Source organism: Camponotus vicinus, unplaced genomic scaffold (genome assembly GCF_025532165.1).
Source record: "Camponotus vicinus isolate PSW18456_S1 unplaced genomic scaffold, iyCamVici1.0 SCAF_3, whole genome shotgun sequence".
Taxonomy (NCBI): domain Eukaryota; kingdom Metazoa; phylum Arthropoda; class Insecta; order Hymenoptera; family Formicidae; genus Camponotus; species Camponotus vicinus.
Window position 1 is genome coordinate 6,912,985 of NW_028141967.1, and position 21,751 is coordinate 6,934,735.

The 21,751-nt window shown below is 32.2% G+C and overlaps 1 protein-coding gene across 12 annotated transcripts in view; it reads left to right on the forward strand.

The window, feature by feature from the left end:
- Nucleotides 1-21,751, forward strand: part of LOC145968899 (1-acyl-sn-glycerol-3-phosphate acyltransferase gamma) — a 49,952-nt gene that overhangs the window by 26,601 nt on the left and 1,600 nt on the right. For 5 of the 12 annotated variants that reach the window (XM_083094777.1, XM_083094778.1, XM_083094774.1 and 2 more), the window contains one exon: nt 16,384-16,578. The exons of 5 other annotated variants lie outside the window; for them this stretch is intronic. In XM_083094777.1, the coding sequence (XP_082950903.1) occupies nt 16,384-16,490 (107 nt within the window). In that variant the 3' untranslated portion in view covers nt 16,491-16,578. Of the gene's footprint in view, nt 1-4,582; nt 5,126-16,383; nt 16,579-18,377; nt 19,472-21,751 lie in introns of those variants that run through there. 2 more of the 12 variants (XM_083094780.1, XM_083094779.1) reach the window with 2 other exon arrangements.

Below are 21,751 nucleotides of genomic sequence, written 5' to 3' on the forward strand. Positions count from 1 at the left end.
AAATATTGATTTTAATAGAAAAAGTTTCAAATAAAAGTTGTACCTCTCTTAAAAATGCAACTTTTATGTTGTATACATTATTACTGTAAAAGTATTTTATTATGTATTTTATTATGTATTTTATTATGTATTTTATTATGAGAAAAATGCGTATTATATTTTGAATGTTCTTCCGAGGCATGTTTCTATATATCTGCATGGGTTTGTAACTTTCCACGCAAAGCAAGATCTACCCCCAAACCGAATTTTAATTTTTAATCATAAATAGGTTTAGGTTAGGTTATATCTTTCGGAAGTGGAGTCCCCCCCGTATGGGAAGCAGAACTCACTATATCCACGCATGTACTTTCCAAAGGATAAGCTAGGATGATAACGTACCCCAAAATAGTAGATGGGCTTAAAATTTTACGATTTTATTAAAATAGAAAGAAATTGCGTTTTCCTCGTAAAATACTGTTTTTACAATAATAATATATAGAACATAAAATTTAAATTTTAGATTCTTGATGTCGGCTGTCGAATATAAATAAACTTGTGTGATATTAATATTCGGATAATAAGAGCCTATCGCGGATGTAATTGCGCGAAATTTTTTCCTTGATACAATGATCAAGACTTTATTTGGAATAATCTCTTGGTTTGAGATTTAATTCCAACGAATTCCCCTCTAACCCCCCTAGATGGAAGTAGGTGAGAAAAATATCTTCAGACCCTGAATAGCTCAGTGGTGAGAGCAGTCGCCCGGCAAGCGAAAGACTCGGGTTCGATTCCCGATTCAGCGATTTTCGGACCGATATTTTTCTCGCCTACTTCCATCTAGGGGGGTTAGAGGGGAATTCATTGGAATTAAATCTCAAACCAAGAGATTATTCCAAATAAAGTCTTGATCATTGTATCAAGGAAAAAATTTCACGCAATTACATCCGCGATAGGCTCTTATTACCCGAATATTAATATCACACAAGTTTATAGAACATAAAAGTTACACTTTTAAGAAAGGTATAACTTTTATTTGAAACTTTTTCTATTAAAATCAATATTTATTAAAATAATGAAAAGAATATACAAAGAAGCTAATTTTTCTTCATTTTGACCTTGATTAATTTTCATTGTCATATTCATAATCAGCGCGTCGAAATGTATTAGTATGTAAAACCCCGCACAAATCTTATGGAAAAGTGGTTTCAGTGAAATTCTCTGAAAAGTTGGATATGTTTTAATTTATGACCTAATTAAAAATGAGCACGACCTTCAAAAATGGACAGATTTTTTGTTACAGACGTTCAAAATGGACAGTAAGATTTACGTACGCTGGAGATGTATTCGACATTACACGTGAAAATATACGTGTATGTTGATATATTCACGTGTATACGTGTGGGTGTGTGTTTTTGTATGTATATACCAAGGTGTTCCGTTGTAATTGTGCACTCCGATTAACATCGCAGAAAGTGGTTGGCTGAAAAAATGTTTTCAAGACAAAAGTTGTAGGCTTCAGAGGGGGATATCTGATGGTCACATTGAGTTGATCTTGAGTAAACGTGCCAAGATCATATGGAGTTCAACTTTGTTTTTTTAAATGGAACTCCTCATTTTTTATTGTACATTCTTATAGCTCATTTCTTGATAGCTCCTTTTCATCATCTTATAGCTCGAGAACATTCCAAAACACTACAATAAAATATTTTTTTGTTAGTACTTTTCAAGTTGAGGTTTGAAATAATTTCTTAATTTTACATAAACCATAAAATATCTGGTAAAATATTCATTTTTCGATGGTATTATCTCAATACTTTTATACATAAAATAATAATAGGAATCAATTTAAGAAAAAAACAGTATTTTTTAAGAAAAAAATATGTAATTTGCAAATAACAGTTACATATTTTTTTACAAACAACTGTGTTTTCTTTACACCAATTAATTTCTTTCATAATTTTGGGCATAAAAATATTGAGATAATATCAAAAAACGAATACGGTAATTATACAGGGTGTCCTAGACCACCCGTACCCCTTTTCTTTCAAAAACTAAGCATTTTAGAGAAAAACGTTTTCGACAAAAATTGTATGGTTTTGAGGGGAACATAAGATGGTGTCATTGGTTTGACCTTCGATGGCATCGTTAAGGTGAGGTCAAGGACACCTTTAATTTCTTAAATGGAACCACCTATTTTTTATTGCATATTCTTATAGCTTATGTCGAGAGCTTTCCAAAACACTATAATAAAGTATTTTTTCATCAAGTACTTTTCGAGTTATAAGGCTTGAAATAATTTCTTAATTTTACATAAACCATAAAATATCTAGTAAAATATTCATTTTTCGATTATCTTACCTTAATACTTTTATGTACAAAATAATGAGAGGAATCAATTGGTGTAAAGAAAACACAAAATTGTTTCGAAAAAAAAAATGTAATTTGCAATTAACAATTACATTTTTTTTCTTAAAAATAACTATGTGTTTTCTTTACACCAATCGATTCCTCTCATTATTTTGTACATAAAAGTATTAAGGTAAGATAATCGAAAAATGAATATTTTACTAGATATTTTATGGTTTATGTAAAATTAAGAAATTATTTCAAGCCTTATAACTCGAAAAGTACTTGATGAAAAAATACTTTATTATAGTGTTTTGAAAAGCTCTCGACATAAGCTATAAGAATATGCAATAAAAAATAGGTGGTTCCATTTAAGAAATTAAAGGTGTCCTTGACCTCACCTTAACGATGCCATCCAAGGTCAAACCAATGACACCATCTTATGTTCCCCTCAAAACCATACAATTTTTGTCGAAAACGTTTTTCTCTAAAATGCTTAATTTTTGAAAGAAAAGGGGTGTACGGGTGGTCTAGGACACCCTGTATACATTAGCGATTCCTCACCGATTTCAATGACCTTGAAATATGTTGTCGGGAGCATGATTCTGAACAACTTTTCCTTATACATGTTACCGCCGCTCGGCCTTAGTTTCCGAGATATTTATAAAAATATTTTATGGTTTTGCAATATTGTCACCATTATGAAATAACTTTTTTGCACCATGTATTCAGTTTTTGACAAAGTAATAATATTTACCAAAAAGAGTTGTAAAGCGAGATCCTACCGGCGAGGTGGTTGCGGGAGGGGGGGCCGAAGGCCCCCCTTGCACCTCCCGCGCGCGCGTGTGTGTGTGTGTGTAATATACATACATTTCTGATATTTTTTAATTGTATTAAATTGTATTAAATTCTATACAAATTAAAAAATATCAGAAATGTATGTATATTACACACACACGCGCGCGCGCGCGCGCGCGCGGAGGTGCAAGGGGGGCCTTCGGCCCCCCCTCCCGCAACCACCTCGCCGGTAGGATCTCGCTTTACAACTCTTTTTGGTAAATATTATTACTTTGTCAAAAACTGAATACATGGTGCAAAAAAGTTATTTCATAATGGTGACAATATTGCAAAACCATAAAATATTTTTATAAATATCTCGGAAACTAAGGCCGAGCGGCGGTAACATGTATAAGGAAAAGTTGTTCAGAATCATGCTCCCGACAACATATTTCAAGGTCATTGAAATCGGTGAGGAATCGCTAATGTATATAATTACCACGAATACTTTACGAGATATTTTGTGGTTTATGTAAAATTAAGAAATTATTTCAAGCCTTATAACTCGAAAAGTGCTTAATAAAAAAATACTTTATTTTAGTGTTTTGGAAAGCTTTCGAGATATGTTATAAGAATGTGTAATGAAAAATAGGGAGTGCCATTTAAAAAAAAAACAAAGTTGGACTCCATATGATCTTAGCACGTTTACTCAAGGTTAACTCAATGTGATCATCAGATGTCTTCCTCCAAAGTCTACAACTTTTGTCTAAAACATTTTTTCATCCGACCACTTTCTGCGATGTTCGGGAATGATAATTGGGATGCACAATTAAAACGGAACACTCTGTACACACACACACACACATACACACACACACACACACACACACACACGTATACACGCGAATATATCAACATACACGCACATTTTCACGTATAATGTTGAATACATTTCCAGCGTTTGTGAATCTTTTTGTCCGTTTTAAACGTCTATAACAAAAAAATCTGTTCATTTCTAAAGATTATGCCCATTGGGACTTTTGATCAGGAGGTTATAAACTAAAACATATCCAACTTTTATACAATTTCACCGAAATCACTTTTCCATAAGATTTGTGCGAGGCCCTTTCAGAACAATCGAAGATATGCTCTTTTCGGAAGTTTATTCCTTTCTTCAATATGGCTATTATTTTTCACAAAAATAGATGAGTTTGAATTCGATCTTTTTTGCATTAATATTAAATGATTTTTTAATTTTGTTATGTTGTGTATGAATAGTGTATTTAAAAAATTCAATTTAATTTGTAAATTTTTTCAAATTTGAATTTTTAAAACTGCAATTATTCGATTTGTTTGCTTAAGAAACTCTACAGCTTATGTTTTTTCTTGATTTTTTTTATGTCCTACGATCTTAAATTACGAAACATTTTGATAGATTTTAAACATGATTTTGTGTTCATGAAAATAAAATGAATTACAGTTTATCTGCTAATGTACAAAACACTCGGAATGTCAGAAATAAGTAAGGGTTCATCATATGGTGCAGCGGATGCAAAAAAAGATAAATAATTTCGAATCGCGAAAGACGACTCCTAAAAAGAAGTGTCAAAGCAAAAATCAGCAAGATTTTTAAGTAGTTTGAAGGAAAAAGAAAGAAGCTATAGAAGACAGATATGTATACATTTGATTTATACTTCCATGTAATTCATTCAGTGACAAATTCTTTGTATAGATTCAATATGTAACACATGTACAGACAAATTTATATGTATATTAAGTGCAAGTGCGTGTGTGTATGCGTATGCGTTTAGGGTGTTAACCGTATATTTTATGTGAAGATAGAATGAGTTAATGAACCGAATAGACAAGTTCTCCTTTGTAATTTCCACAACCATAATGAAAAATTAATTTTAAAAAGTCAATCCGTGCGAATTGTTATCGCACACTTTATACAGTGTTCATTTTAAAACTTTCCACCTGTTTATTTCACAATTGACTATTTTTTGCGAAAAATGCCAATAAACGTCAATTTTGTTTTCGAAGGGGACATTTAAATACATTAAATGCAACGAACTTTTTCATTCCCTTCGTGGAGGTAGCTACCCCTTCAAAAATCTTAAAAGGCAATAGGGGTCAAGTGATATATCATTTTAAAGGTCTTTTGATTCTCTGTACAAGATTCTGGATATTCTCTTTCTTTTTTTTTTCATTTAAGTGAATATTTTTTGAGAGATTGCACTTAGAAGTTTTAGGTGTCAAAAATGTTTTACATAAAAAGATACAATTTGGAGTAAAATTTATTTATTTGTTATTTATTATAAGAAATGTCAAAATGTTCTCTATTGTTTTCTAAACAATAATATAAACGATTTTCAAATTCTGAACAAACATTTTGAGAAAAGACTTTTCTGTGGAGGCACTTAAAATCCGTTGTTTATGAAATACCGGTGGAAAATGTAAACGATTTGCGTCGAAGAATTGTACAATAATGATATTCTTGTAGAAACTTTTCAAAATGTTCGTTCAGAATTTGAGCATCGTTTATATTAATGTTTAGAAAACAATGGAGATTATTTTGAACACCTATTGAAATAAATGACAAATAAATTGTACTCCAAAATGTATCTTTGTATGTAAAACGTTTTTGACACCTTCTAAGTGCGATTTCTCGAAAAATACTCACTTAAATAAAAAAAAAAGGAAAGAGAGTTGTACAGAGAATCAAAAGACCTTTAAAATGATGTACCACTTGACTCCTATTGCCATTTAAGATTTTTGAAGGGATAGCTACCCCGATGAAGGGGATGAAAAAATTTTGTTACATTTAATGTAAGTAATTAAATGTCCTCCTCGAAAACAAAATTAAGGTCTTTTGATATTTTTCGCAAAAGACGTCAATATACAGGGTGTCAGGCGTATATGTATCCAAAAAAAAGCTCTTATAGCTTACCTTGAGAGCTTTTCAAAACACTATAATAAAGTATTTTTTCATCGAGTACTTTTCGAGTTATGAAGCTTGAAATAATTTCTTAATTTTTACATAAATTATAAAATATCTAGTAAAATATTCATTTTTCGATTATCTTACCTTAATACTTTTATGTACAAAATATATTTATATAAAAATTAAGAAATTATTTCAAGCCTCATAACTCGAAAAGTACTCGATGAAAAAATACTTTATTAGTGTTTTGAAAAGCTCTCGAAGTAAGCTACAAGAGCTTTTTTTTGGATACATATATGCCTGACACCCTGTATATGTATATAACGTCAATTTATATATATATATATATATATATATACAGGGTGTCCGATTCGTGAGGGACCAAACGAAAAGTGATGATAGATTGGGTCAAACTAAGAAGAAAAGTCCTCTACCATTTTGCAAAATTCGCAATAATTATTAAGTAATAAGCAAAAATGTCACATGAAGGTTTAATTTTTTAAATGGAACCCCCTATTTTTTATTATGTATTCTTATAGCTTATCTCGAGAGCTTTCCAAAACACTATAATAAAGTATTTCTTCATTGAGTACTTTTCGAGTTATGAGGCTTGAAATAATTTCTTAATTTTACATAAACCATAAAATATCTAGTAAAATATTCATTTTTCAATTATCTTACCTTAATACTTTTATATGCAAAATAATGAGAGGAATCAATTGGTGTAAAAAAAAACCAGTTGTTTTTAAGAAAAAATATGGAATTGTTCATTGCAAATTACATATTTTTTCTTAAAAACAACTATGTTTTTTCTTTACACCAATTGATTCCTCTCATTGTTTTGTATATAAAAGTATTAAGGTAAGATAATCGAAAAATGAATATTTTACTAGATATTTTATGGTTTATATAAAATTAAGAAATTATTTCAAGCCTCATAACTCGAAAAGTACTCAATGAAGAAATACTTTATTATAGTGTTTTGGAAAGCTCTCGAGATAAGCTACAAGAATAAGTAATAAAAAATAGGGGGTCCCATTTAAAAAATTAAACGTAACTTTCATGTGACGTTTTTGCTTATTACTTAATAATTATTGCGAATTTTGCAAAATGGTAGAGGACTTTTCTTCTTAGTTTGACCCAATCTATCATCACTTTTCGTTTGGTCCCTCACGAATCGGACACCCTGTGTATATACACACACACACACACACACACACACACACACACACACACACACACAGGGTGGCTGAAAATTTTTCGCACATCCGAAGTGAAGGTAGATTGGCTCAAATTAAGAAGGAAGGTCTTCTACTATTTTGCGATATTTGCAATAATTAACGAAAAATTAATTAAAGAAGATCGGCCAATGCGCGTGGCTAGAAGTGCGTGGCGGTGAAGGCGATCTCACTATAACATAATGGCGGCGCGCGGCGAAGCGGTGATTAGAGAGGGGAGGAACGATGAGTGTGTAGGTACGCGGCGAAGGCTTTTCCCCTCCCCAATCACCTTTTCGTCGCGCGCCGCCATTATGTTACAGTGAGACCGTCTTCACCGCCACGCACTTCTAGCTGTGCGCATTGGCCGATCTTCTTTGATTAATTTTTCGTTAATTATTGCAAATATCGTAAAATAGTATAGGACCTTCCTTTTTAATTTGAGCCAATCTACCTTCACACTTCGGGACTGCGAAAAATTTCCTGACACCCTGTATATATATATTATTTATATATAGATGTCAATTTTTATATACATATATATATATATATATATACATATATACACATATATATATATATATATATATATATATGATATATTACCATAATTGGATATTTCTTCTTATTTTTTAAACTTGTTAAGGAGATAGACCATGATATATACAGAACTTAACAAAGTGTCCATATCATGCGGTTTTTGTTTCTCTCGAAAAATATGCATTTTCATGAAAAATGTTTAATATAAAAGTTAAGTTTTAAGTGATGTATTACATAGTCAATATTGATATGACTTTGCATAACGTCGTCAAGATTACGTAAAAATCATCTTGAAATTTTAAAATAAAAACTCCATTTTTTGGATTTTTCTGCAGCTTATTTCGTGAGTTTTTAAATGTTATATATAATAAACTAATTTTTTATTAAATACTTTCCAGTTATGAGACTTGAAAGTTACAGTATCGCCGGTATTAGCCTAAAGTATATTGTGTGGAAGTTGCGTAATCGGATTTGCATCTCTATTGTTTATTTTATGTTTATCACATATACATAAAAACATAAAAAAATGTAAATTCAACCGTGTAATTTCCACGCAGTATACCTAAAGCTAATGCTGTATTGTAAGTTTCAGGCCTTATAACTCGGAAAGCACTTATTATCCAATAAAAATGTGGGTTTCCATTTCAAAATTTCAAAGTGATCTTTATTTAACAACGTTATTCAAGGTTATTAATATTATATAATATGCGTCACTTAAAACCCCATAGCTTTTGTATGAAACATTTTTCACGAAAAAGAACACTATATTTTTCGAAATAGAACACCTACCCATACAGCACAGGTAGATCCTAAGTATGTACTCAGTATATCGCAAACGTAGATTGTGTATATCCCACTAATATTCGATATACGTACTATGATATTTTGAGAATGTACGGAGGATGTTCCTATGTCTGCCTTAGAAACCTACTCAGTATATACTCAGAATATTTCTTGGTATATTATGAGTATATTTTTAGAATATTTTAAGCATATTTTTACATTAATAAATCATATATGAATATAGAAGACAGTTGGACTATATATAGAATAAAAAATAGATTCTTCATGTAAAAAATAAATAAAAATGTAAAATTATTTACTTTATAAATAAAGCTTCAGACAAAATGTTATTTCTAATAGATGAATATAAAACGTTTAAAAAACACCTATTAGTGTTTATTAAATGATTCTTATTGAAATATTTATCTCGATAATCTATGTACAATCATGTAAGTACACTCGGCAATAGAAATACTTTAATAAACGCAGTAAATGGATTATTTCTCATTTTAATTTCAAATAATCTTTTTAATATTCTGAATCCCAACAAGGAATGCAGAACAACTAAACTACTAAACAAATGAAAAATTTTAAATTAAGTCAGTTTATTATAAATTAAACTGACTAAAAAGAAAAAAGAAGAAACTTTGGAACTCATGTTAGTACCAGTCCTTTATGTCCATTTCACCAAAAATTAAGTACGAGTTTGGTGGCGCGCGTAGCGGCAAAATGAGGAAACACATGCAATATTATAGAGCATCCTGAAAATATACGAGAAAGAATATACTAATACGAGATATTCAAAGTATATTCTGAGAATATATGAAAAATAATATATAATAATAACAAGAGATGTTATGGGATTATTCTCAGTATATTACATCTGTAACGTATATTTACAGTATGAGTATAAAATATTCGAATGATATCATGTGCTGTGTGGGTAATACGGGTAATCTGTTACACCGTATATATGTGTATGTATATACAAACATATATATACAGATATGCATAATAAAAATATTATTAATATCTTTTCGTTCTTCTAACACATATAATTTTTGAAAGTAATCATTATACTTACAATAGAGTTCAGTTTGAACTATTTAATTGAATATAAATGTGTGTGTGTGTGTGTTGCATGCGTTGGTATGTGTATGTTATGATCTATCTCTTTTAGTTTAAAAAGGTATGTTCATTTATAGTGGAATATCTTGGGTATGATTTTGTGTGTGTGTGTGTGTGTGTATGCGTGCACGCACATAAGCAAGCTTTTTGTTTTATTTTATGATTGTGAGTTACTCTCGTAATTTTATTAAGTCGGCGAAATCTTGTTATCTGACATATAATAGTACTAAATAATTTACATAAGTAATTTTATCTAATAAAAATTAATAAAATTTTGACATTTTTGTATTTTATTTTGATGAAAATTTAAATTGAGATTTTTTTTTTAAAAGTATCTAAGCTATTTGATGTATTATTATTTTAACAGAAAGATATCTAAAAAATCCACTAAAATTACTTTCATGAAAATAAAATATATATAAAATGCAAAAACTTTATTCCATAACTTTCCATGAATAATTTATTATTGCGTATGCATATGCGGTTGATATTGTTATATAATATTTATATTCATTTTGCATTGACATTTTTTTTTAAATGTAGCGATCGTTATTGTTGAATACTGCAGGTTCAATCCTCTGCTAAATATTTACCTTTACACATCCAGCCTCAAATGACTTGACCTTGACATATATTATCAAGGTCACTGCCCTGAGTAACATCCGAAAGGTTTTAAGCGTCGCTCGTTATTTATTAAAAAGTTATAAACAAAAGAAGTTTTATAAGGTTCACAGAATTTTTGGACACCATGTACAATAATAGACCTTTCGTATTGAAAATTATAAAGGAATAAACGTATTGAAGAACATCTCAATTTCTTTGACCTTTGCATATACGCTCGTAAACAAAATTATCGCATAGGTAATTTCATGACAAATTTTCGCATAACTTCAAATAAGTATAACTCCGCCAAAAATGGTTGTATTTGAAATTTTTTTTTTCATTCTCAAGCTTAAAACCTCTATTTTAAAAATTATTTGTCAGATTTAGAATTTATTCTCCCTCTCTCTCGTCATCTCCTTAAAAGTAAGGACGTGTTTCGTCTGTAAAAAAAATTGCACAATTTGACGCATTCCACTGGGTGGAATAAATTTTTTTCGCAAATTTCATGATAGTCATCATAAAATATGGACTTTTATGTGTGAATTGAAAAAAAAATGAAGTTTGTGCGATTTTTTTTCGCGGAGTTACAACACATCAAAGTTACCTATACATTTTTATTCATTTACCGCCAACATTGTGTGTGTGCGTGCGTGTGTGCATGTGTGCGTGTGCGGGTGTATGTGTGTGTGTGTTGGAGGATGAGAATATGGAAATGATCACAACGCTAAATCAAATATGGAATGAAATTCTTCAGGCAATAATTAGAGCCAACAACAATATGAGCATGAGCGTCTGCAAGAGATTATCCGAAGACAAGGCAACAATACACATTTTTAAATGTGAACATTTCCACATTCCGTCCTCCAACACACACACACACACACACACACGATGCTCCAAATCTGACTAGCAACCTCCTCCTGATGCGCATCAGGTAATGCTAATGTTGGCGGTAAATGAACAAAAATGTATAGGTAACTTTGATGTGGCGTAACTCCGCGAAAAGAAATCGTGCAAACTTAATTTTTTTTTCAATTCATACATAAAAGTCCATATTTTACATGACTATCATGAAATTTGTGGAAAAAATTTATTCCACCCCGTGGAATGCGTCAAATTATGCAACTTTTTGGAGACTAAACACGTTCTTATTTTTAAGGAGATGACGAGAGGGGGGAGGATAAATTCTAGATCTGACAAATGATTTTAAAATAGAGGCTTTTTAAGCTTGAGAATGAAAAAAGAATTTTCAAATACAACAATTTTTGACGGAGTTATACTTATTTGAAGCTATGCGAAAATTAATTACCTATGCGGTAATTTTGTTGACGAATGTATATCGATTATAATTGAGGACCTCGTTTTGTGTGGAATGTTGCAAACCCCTGTAGAAGTGTATAATAATAAACCTCGCTTCACGTGGAAAGTTGCAAACCTATGTAGAACTGTACAATAATAGACCTTATTTCTCATTGACTCAGGGATGATGTGGGATGGACCTTCACGTGGAAAGTTACAAACCTATGTGAAATCATACAATAATAGATCCCTATTATACAGTTCTACATAGATTTGATTTCATATAAGTTTGCAACTTTCCACGTGAAGCGAGGTCCACCCCACACCATCTCTGAGTCAGTGCGAAGCGAGGTCTATTATTGTATGCTTCCACATAGGTTTGCAATTTTCCACACAAAACGAGATCCACTCCATACCACCTCTAAATAATTTATTAGATATTTCTTATTAAAAATGAATAATTAAAAAATAATTAAATAACCGCGTATATGTAAAAAAAAACATTCCATTAATGGCCGTTTCTACCAACGCCGCTTAACTTTAATCTTAGCTTAACTCATTTTTTGTCTCTTTCTAAAGGAACAGTTAGAAGGAGACAAAGAGTGAGTTAAGCTAAGATTAAAGTTAAACGACGTTGGTAGAAAGTGCACAAGATGTTTAAAGGTTACGTGAAATTCGTGAAACTTTTTTTTTGTTTATAACTTTTTAATAAACAACGAGCGACGCCAAAACTTTTTGGATGTTACTCAGGGCAGTGACCTTGACAATATATGTCAAGGTCAAGTCATTTGGGGCTGGATGTGTAAAGGTAAATATTTATCATATTTTCTTCCAATATTATATTTCCTACCAATTTTGTGAATTGTATGACATGTACTTATCAAATATTATGTATCTCACATCTTGTATAATTCAAAAACTGTCATAACAAATGTTATTTGTTAATCAGTCTCAATTATTTCACATGTACATCAATTTATTAATTGATTTAATGTTGATTGCAATACTCTTCTTAAAATGATAAAAAAGAAAGTTTGCGCTTATACTTATGCAACAATCGTGATATTATAAACGATATGTTTTCATATAAAATGAAAAATCTATAAAATTATATGGTAATTATGCATAAAAGGAGCCCCCTCTTCGATTTGCTTTATTTTGAAATCGCCATGTGTTTGATCTTGGATGGCGTCGCCAAGGTCACGACAAGGGCTACAAGAATATGCAATAAAAAGTGGAGGGTTCCATTTCAAAAATTCAAGGTGGCCTTGTCGTGACCTTGGCGACGCCATCCAAGGTCAAACACATAGCGCCAGTAAATAGACCTTTTTACACCCTACAACTTTTGTTTGAAACAATTTTTTGTAAAATTTCTATTTTTTTTTATATTTCGAGGTCCCGACTCTTTCGAACACTCCGTATGCCGTAGCGATGTAATGACACGTTTCCGACTCCAGGTTCATTTGCAAAAAATGATTCTTATGTTGCTTCCGACAATCTCTGAAAATTTGTCGTTGAATTTCCGAACACCCTGTATATATAAGGGTCGGACTCAAATAGTTTTGGAAATATAGGCTGAAAAAGGATAAAAATAATAAATACAAAAATAATTTTAATAGAATATATGTATTTGTAAACTTTGCTTTGTCTTGCAAAGTACATGCGGGGACACCGCATGTTCCGCCGCCCCTACGGGGGGCTCCACTTTCGGAAGATATAACCTAACCTAACCCGTGTCTGAAGTGTGAAATATACCTAGCTTCGCATAGAAAGTTACAAACTTAATAAACCATAATAAACCATATGAACCATGTAAAGCGAAATGTCATATATCAAGGTATTTCCTGCACTTCAGACACAGGTTGGGTTAGGTTATATCTTCCGAAAGTGGAGCCCCATCGTAGGGGGGGCGGAATATGCGGTGTCTCCGCATGTACTTTGCAAGAAAAAGCAAAGTTTACATATATTCTGTTAAATATATTTCTTCTTAAACATATCCAGTAAGCAAAATGTTAGCAGGTTGTCAGCAGATTGGCAGCAAATTCGATCAGAATCCCACACCAGAACCGTAGCCATCTGTGTCCGCATTAAGCTTTTGTTTTGGCGACAGAGTCTGTAAAACATAACCTGTCAACAAACTCGGCAAAAACCGAGCAGGATCTGCGCGATGTAATTTGATGTTAGATTGCCAGCAGAAACCGAGCAGAATCTGCACATGCAACTTGATGGCAAATTGACGGCAGAAGCTGCACAAGATTTGCGCTTACTTTTATTAATGTTATATAAATGCAACAAAATTGATTATTACAGATGCTAAATAAGAATATTATCGGCAAGTTAATTACAATTTTCTTCTAAAATGACATATATGTCATATGTTATATCGTAATATATGTTAATGTAATATTGTTATATCGTAATTATATCTCATATAGCGAAGGACTAATTCAATTTAATTAAATTAATAATAAAGTAAATGATAAAAGTAAATGTAACTTGTAAAACTGCAGATGTAATTTATTTAGAATTAAATTCTTGCTTTATGCCTCAAATAGGCAGTACATGAATAATTTTCCATTTATCATATTGATTCCAATCAGTTTAATATTCTGAATCTCATCTGCTTGTATCAGATGAAAATTAAAGTGATAGAAATTAAAATGATAATTACTATATTTTTAGTCTTTTATTCATATTCGTGACTTTATATATATTTCTGACAGAAATTAGATTACGAGAAAGTACAGCTCACGTAGCGGTAAGTGAGGGAACTATCAAATCATGCAAACCTTGTTCCGTTTCTGCCGTCAATCTGCTATCAGAGATTGTGTGCGCAGATCCTGCTCGATTTTTATTATCAATTTGCTATCAAATTGCGCCTCACAGATCCTGTTAAATTTCTGCTATCAATCTGCCGTCAGTTATATCTGCAAGCTTTACTCGATTTCTGCCGATAATTTGACATCAAATTTCATTGCGCAGATCCTGCTCGGTTTCTGCCGACAATCTGTTGTCAAATTGCGTCGCACAAATCCTATTTAATTTCTGCCATCAATCTGCCGTCAGTTATATCAGCAGGCTCTACTCTATATCTGCCGAGAATTTGATATCAAATTTCACTGCGCAGATCCTGCTCGGTTTCTGCCGACAATCGGTTGTCAAATTGCGCCGTACAGATCCTGTTCAATTTCTGCTATCAATCTGCCGTCAGTTATATCAACAAATTCTGCTTGTTTCTGACAATCTTTTGTTTAGTCATGTGAACAGATTTTGTTGTATTTCTGCTGACATGCTGGCAACATAATCGAATATATCAGTTTCTTTATACAAACTGTAATCTTTCTGCCTTTAAAATTTATAATGGGCATTTGACGAAAATCTGTTCTAACAGATTTGGTTATCTGGGTATATGACATGGTAAAATTATAATATCTACATTTGCGACTTTCCACGCGAATTTTTGTATTTATTATTTTTATCCTTTTTCAGCCTATATCTCCAAAACTATTTGAGTCCGATCCTTATATGTATATAACGAAATTAATCGGGAAGATCTCCCCTATAACATATTTAAAAATAAAGCAAATCGGAGAGGGGGCCCCTTTTATGCACAATTACCAATTATATACGGAATGTTCCCGGTATCTCGGAACAAAGTAAAGCCATAAGTGGATCTCGTTAAACTGAACTAAAAAGTCTTTTATTATTTTACAAAAACCACATAAAATTTCGAGATATTAATTAAAAAAGATCGGCCAATGCGCGTAGCTAGAAGCGCGCGGCGGCGAAGGCGATCTTACTGTATCTTGATGGCGGCGGCGCGCGGCGACGCGGTGAGTGGGAAGAGAGTGGTTTTTGTAAAATAATAAAAGACTTTTTAGTTCAGTTTAACGAGATCTACTTTACTTTGTTCCGAAATACCAAAACACCCTGTATTTCGGAATTTGGTATTTTGGAATGAAGTCCTGTATATACAGGATGTAACTTAAAAAGCTCCCACTAAGCAAACTTATTCCTGATTAAAAATCGAGTCGAAAAGTCCTGAACCATTTTTTTCTATAATACTTAATAAAGCAGTAATTATTAAGTAAAGTTGCGCCAATTAGCACCTTTAGGCGGGCGCACGTCAGTGAGCGTGGCCACGTGCCTGATAATGTTCGTGAGCGCACTGATGGCTCCACTAATTTTCGCTATGAGAGATAAATAATAATCTAGTAATATAATTTTAATAACGATTTAGTTATTATTTATTGGATACATTTTTCATAATATCAAAAAAGTGTATAAATACGAAGAATACTGAAGGAAGATAAGTAGAGAATAAAATACTGAGGAGAAAGTAGGGAATTCTTGTAATAACATTTCTGTTTATATACAAAATGTTCGGTTATAAAGAGAAACGTAACAGTATTCTCATGACTGTTTCTGTATGATTCTATATATACAATGTCAAAAATGTACGTTATACCTATAATTATTTTAATAACTTTCTAATAAACAACGACCGATGGCTAAAATCTTTTGAATGTTATTTAGGAGGATGGCTTTGACAGCATATGTCAAAAATTTTTTTTTCCGGAATTTTAATTTTTTCACTGCGATGGAATTTAATGCGGAGCGCGTGTGATAGACGACACATATTTAGCCGTGACTGATACGCGACAAAGTTTATAAAATTTTATAAACTTTTCGCTGTCGCGTAAAGCGTATTAGTTACTAGTATGAAGATATTTGAATAATAATAATAAAAATATTGAACACCTAAAGGCGCTTACAACAGCGAAAGGATTAAATCAAGATCTCTGACGACAATCATAGAAAAATTAATGATTCAGAACATCAAAGATATTAGTGGAAAATGGAAGCTCAACTAATAAAGAAACGAAAGCTTACAAAGTCATAAGATTTGTCATATAGTTGTTATTGACATTTTTTTAAATAAAATTATGTATATTTTTTCTATGTTCTAATTTTTTTTATATATATTGCTACAGAAGATAAATTTAACAGACTATCTCCCCACTTACCGCTTCGTCGCGCGTTTAGAATCAGGTTACAGTGGGCCGGATCCATCAACTTATAGAACTGATTGTGAGCATCGCGATAGACAAGCGAGCGCCCGCTGTAGAGAGAGAGAGAGAGAGGGAGAGGGAGAGGGGAGGGGGAGGGAGAGAGAGAGGGAGGGGGAGAGATAGGAGGGGGGAGGGAGAGGGAGGGAGGGGCGGGAGGGGGAGAGGAAAGAGGGAGGGAGGGGGGAGGGAGGGAGGGGTGTGAGGGAGGGAGGGGGTGAGGGAGGGAGGGAGGGGGTGAGGGAGGGGGTGAGGGAGGGGGTGAGGGAGGGGGTGAGGGAGGGAGGGAGAGGGAGGGAGGGAGGGAGAGGGAGGGAGGGAGGGAGAGAGAGAGGGGAGAGAGAGAGGGGGAGAGAGAGAGAGAGAGAGAGAGAGAGAGAGAGAGAGAGAGAGAGAGAGAGAGAGAGAGAGAGAGAGAGAGAGAGAGAGAGAGAGAGAGAGAGAGAGAGATTATATGAGATGCCTATGTCTGTTTCTTTTGCTAGCATCTCATTGGTAATTTTCATCGATATATCGAAAAAGCTATCAATAAGATGCTAGCAAGAGAGACAAAATAGGCCTCCTATGTAATACCTCTCTCTCTACAGCGGACGCTCGCCTGTTATAAGTCGATGGCCAGATTTTGTCATCGCGCGCTTATACTCGCACAGATTGGACGATCTTCTTTAATTAATATCTCAAAATTTTACGTGGTTTGCAAAATGGTATGGGACTTTTTAGTTCGTTTAACGAGATCTACTTATGATTTTTTTGCACATGATAGCTAGGACACACTGTACCCACATAGCAAAAGTTGATCCTAGGTACGACCACCGGATATACTTCAAAAACTTTTAATTATCCGAAGGATATCTGTGTAAAACCGTAAGACATACTTAGGATATACTGAGGATATCTGAATGTCCGCTTTCATGTTATTCTTAGGAGATCCAAAAATAGATATCCCTAGGATGACTTACATAACAAAATTAAATCCCAACAATATCCACTGGAGGTTTAAAATGTCTTTCTCATTGTCCTAAACTGATCCAGAAGAAATCATTAAATATACGAATCTGTTTTAAATGTCTATTTAAAATATCTCGAACCAAATACTTTTTTTGAAAAAATATTTTATGCAAAATATTTTATGCAGTATAGTTTAAAAAAATCAATAGAACAGTAATCTTAAATAGTGTCGCTAAAATAAAATCAATGACGTTTCAATTTTTTAAAATGGAAATTTATATATTTGATAGCGCTATCTATAAAATTTATATAATTATTAATACTGTTTTATTGCTTTTTTAAAACTGAATTATTTGTATCTGAAACTCTGAAGATGTTAAACATTTTTATTATTTATTTGCCGGACAAATTTGTTATTCGTCCGATTTATAAAATCAATTTAATATCTGAAGTTCCTCACTGAGGTTGCGTCGGACATTAAATTGAAGCATATAATATAAGCATAAAATATTTTTAATCATATTTGTCGCCTTTTGCAAGCATTATATAATTCTTATGATTAAACTTAAATGCGAGAAAGAAGCGTCGCGTAGTGGTAAACGAACAAACTAGTGATCATATATATATATATATATATATATATATATATATATATATATATATATATATATATATATATATGACAATCAGAAATATATTCTCAGGAAATCCTACGGATGATTTTTTATTGTCTATATTGTTTAGATTATTCGATCAAATCAAGATGTCCGACGGAGATCTTACGTTATACGAGATATCCTCAAGTAATCCTATAGACTTTTTAATTTGGATCAAAATGGGATCCTTTCGATCAAATTAGGATGTCCTATGGAAATCTTATGCAATGTGGGTATATGGTGTCATTAATGAAAATATGAAACAATGGGTAAATATTTACCTTTACACAGGCCGCCCCAAATAACTTCCAATTAACAATTGATGTTGACCTCTTGATCTCTAAGAAACTTGAACTTTTCCGTTACTCGTTGTTTATTAAAAAAATATAAAAAAAGTTTCACAATTTATACATCCATTTTTCATATTGAAAGAATATATTCTTAGCTGAGGCAATATTCTTTCGCATTGAAAACACAAGGCAATATGGAGAGAACTTTACTTTGCTTGGAAAGTTGGAAACATGTACAACCGTACGATAATAGACCTTATTTAGAAAAGTTGAAAACCTATGTAAATTCGTGCGATTATTGCCTTGTGCTTTCAGTGTGAAACGAGATCTGTTATCGTAAGATTTCACTATGGGTTAAATATGTAAATAACATTTACATGCTTTGTTCTTTGTATATATGTTAGGATTATGACCTAGAATAACATTAAAAAGTTGTTATCATATTCATTTTTTTCCAATATTGTTATCATATTCGTTTTTTTGTTCAATGACATTTTTATGTAATCATAATCTCAAAATATATACAAGATGTCCTAGAACTCGCAGACGCGGAATATACAACGTGATTGTTCGTGCCAAAAAGAGCAATTTTTTTTCTGACAAAATTGCGTCGTTTGAACATTACTTTTTAAATGAGCAACTTTAAATTAATGAATAAGCATTTTAAGTCACGTATTAAATCAAGGGTGGTACGCGCACGGCATGTCGTTTGAGCATATATACTATTTTACTGTATCGACTATTTTTTATCTCATTTTTTCCGCACGGCTCCGATCTGCGTTTTGGAGCACAGGTGAGTGACTCGCGACCCCTCGAGCATTTCCATTGCGTTATGTATTTTTCATTTGCGAGATTTATTTTATATTGTACATCAGACCTGGCCACGCAGAGCACGCGGAAAGGAGAACGTGCCACCTCTCCGCACGGCTGTCTCTTCCCGTCTTTCCTCTTTGGCCCCTCGAACCCTTTATCGAGTGGCCAGAGAGAAAAGACGGGAAGAGACAGCCGCGCGGAGAGGTGGCACGTTCTCCTCTCCGCGTGCTCTGCGTGGCCAGGCCTGTTGTACATTTATCCATGACTTTAATCTCAATTTTTAACATTGTATGGTAGCGATTCGAGATTTTTATATCTGACATTGTGCTATATTTTTGTACATTTTTGAATTGTTTTTTCTGCGATTGGCATTGAGAAGGATCCGGAGAGGATCGAAATATCTGCATTTTTTCTACATTGAATTCTCGATCAAGCATCTTTATATCTTTTTTTAAAAAATAATTATATGTTATTCTTTATCATTTAATATACAATAATTAATTTTTGATATGAATGTTATTTGCGTCGTTCTTCAACGCCTGTGGTTTTATTTGCCTTTTGATAAAGTTTTTTATGACTATTTTACTATTTTGCTAAAGGTTTTACAAGAACTACGTGATATCTAAATATTAGTTTTTAATACAATTTATTTAATAAGCGAACATTTTCTATTTGATATCATCGAAGCAATGACTGAAAATAAAATAAGTAGATTCGACACAACAATATACAGGGTGTTGAAAAAAAAAGGGTCACATATTTTGATAGCAGGTAGTATTGATCAAAACAAGAAGAAAAGGTCTAATTAACATGGGTCCTAAGACTAATATCTTCAAAGATACAAGCTATTTTGTTATTTGAGCTCTTTGTCATTTTCTTATTAGTCGTGTCATCTTTAGAATGTAATGAACAAAGGAGTAGGGGAGAGTGGGGTACAGTGGGGATATCTTTTTTCTAGGTGCCTTAAAAAATAAAAAATAAACAAAGAGAGATAAAGAAACAATTTTTATTTTAATATGAAATGTAATCATTTATCTTCCATAAAAAAACTGAAGTAAAGAAACTGAATGTACATATAAAAATTTTTGTTTTTTGTAAAAAAAGAGTTTTTATTTTGTTATCATACATTCAGTTTCTTTACTTCAGTTTTTTTATGGAAGATAAATGATTACATTTCATATTAAAATAAAAATTGTTTCTTTATCTCTCTTTGTTTATTTTTTATTTTTTAAGGCACCTAGAAAAAAGATATCCCCATTGTACCCCACTCTCCCCTACTCCTTTGTTCATTACATTCTAAAGATGACACGACTAATAAGAAAATGACAAAGAGCTCAAATAACAAAATAGCTTGTATCTTTGAAGTTATTAGTCTTAGGACCCATGTTAATTAGACCTTTTCTTCTTGTTTTGATCAATACTACCTGCTATCAAAATATGTGACCCTTTTTTTTCAACACCCTGTATATGAATAATTTTAATTCAACATTATTGTTCCAACGTTCTAAAAATTTGTTTGGTTTTGAAAAAGATCGATTAAATGTTTTAAAGCATATGCTCGAAATGCAATCTTCCATTTGTATACACATATTCGCTCTGCAGATAAGATTGTGTGTTGGATCATTTCTGGTGTGACTGTTGCTTTAAAACATTTAATCAACCCTTCCAAAAAAATTTTTTAAATATTTGAGCAATAATTTTGGACCAAAATTTTTCATATAATGTTATCGAATCTATTTATTTTACTTTTAATCGTTAATATCAAATAGGATATGTTCGGTGATATCAAATAGGAAATGTTCTTTTATTAAGTAAGTTGTATTGAAAATAACGATATTTAAATATTATGTATAGTTCTTGTAAATTCTTTAGCAAAGTAATAAAATAATGTATATAATCAAACGTCACACACGCTATGTGCGCGTCGTCCTGATTCATGCATAACCTAAAGCGTTTATTTATTAACTTAAAATTACTCTCATTTAAAAAATAATGTTCAGACGCAATTTTGTCGGAGGAAAGTGTTGCGCTAAAACTGCATATTACCAATGACCTTGGCATATGTTGTCAAGAATATGTCCCTAAGTGATATTCAAAAGACTTTAGGCATTGCACGTTGTTAATAAAATTATAAACAATTAAAAATAGTGATTAACCGATGGCATAACAGTAATGTAAACCTCGTTTTGCGTGGAATATCTATGTCAAATTATATAATAATAGATTGTATAGTTTTGCACTGAAAGCAGGAAGCGCACGCGCGTGATATGGAGTGAACCTCATTTCGCATAAAAAGTTGAAAACCCATTCAGAGTGCAATTTATGCTCCAAAATAAGTCCAAAATAAGTTCATTGAACT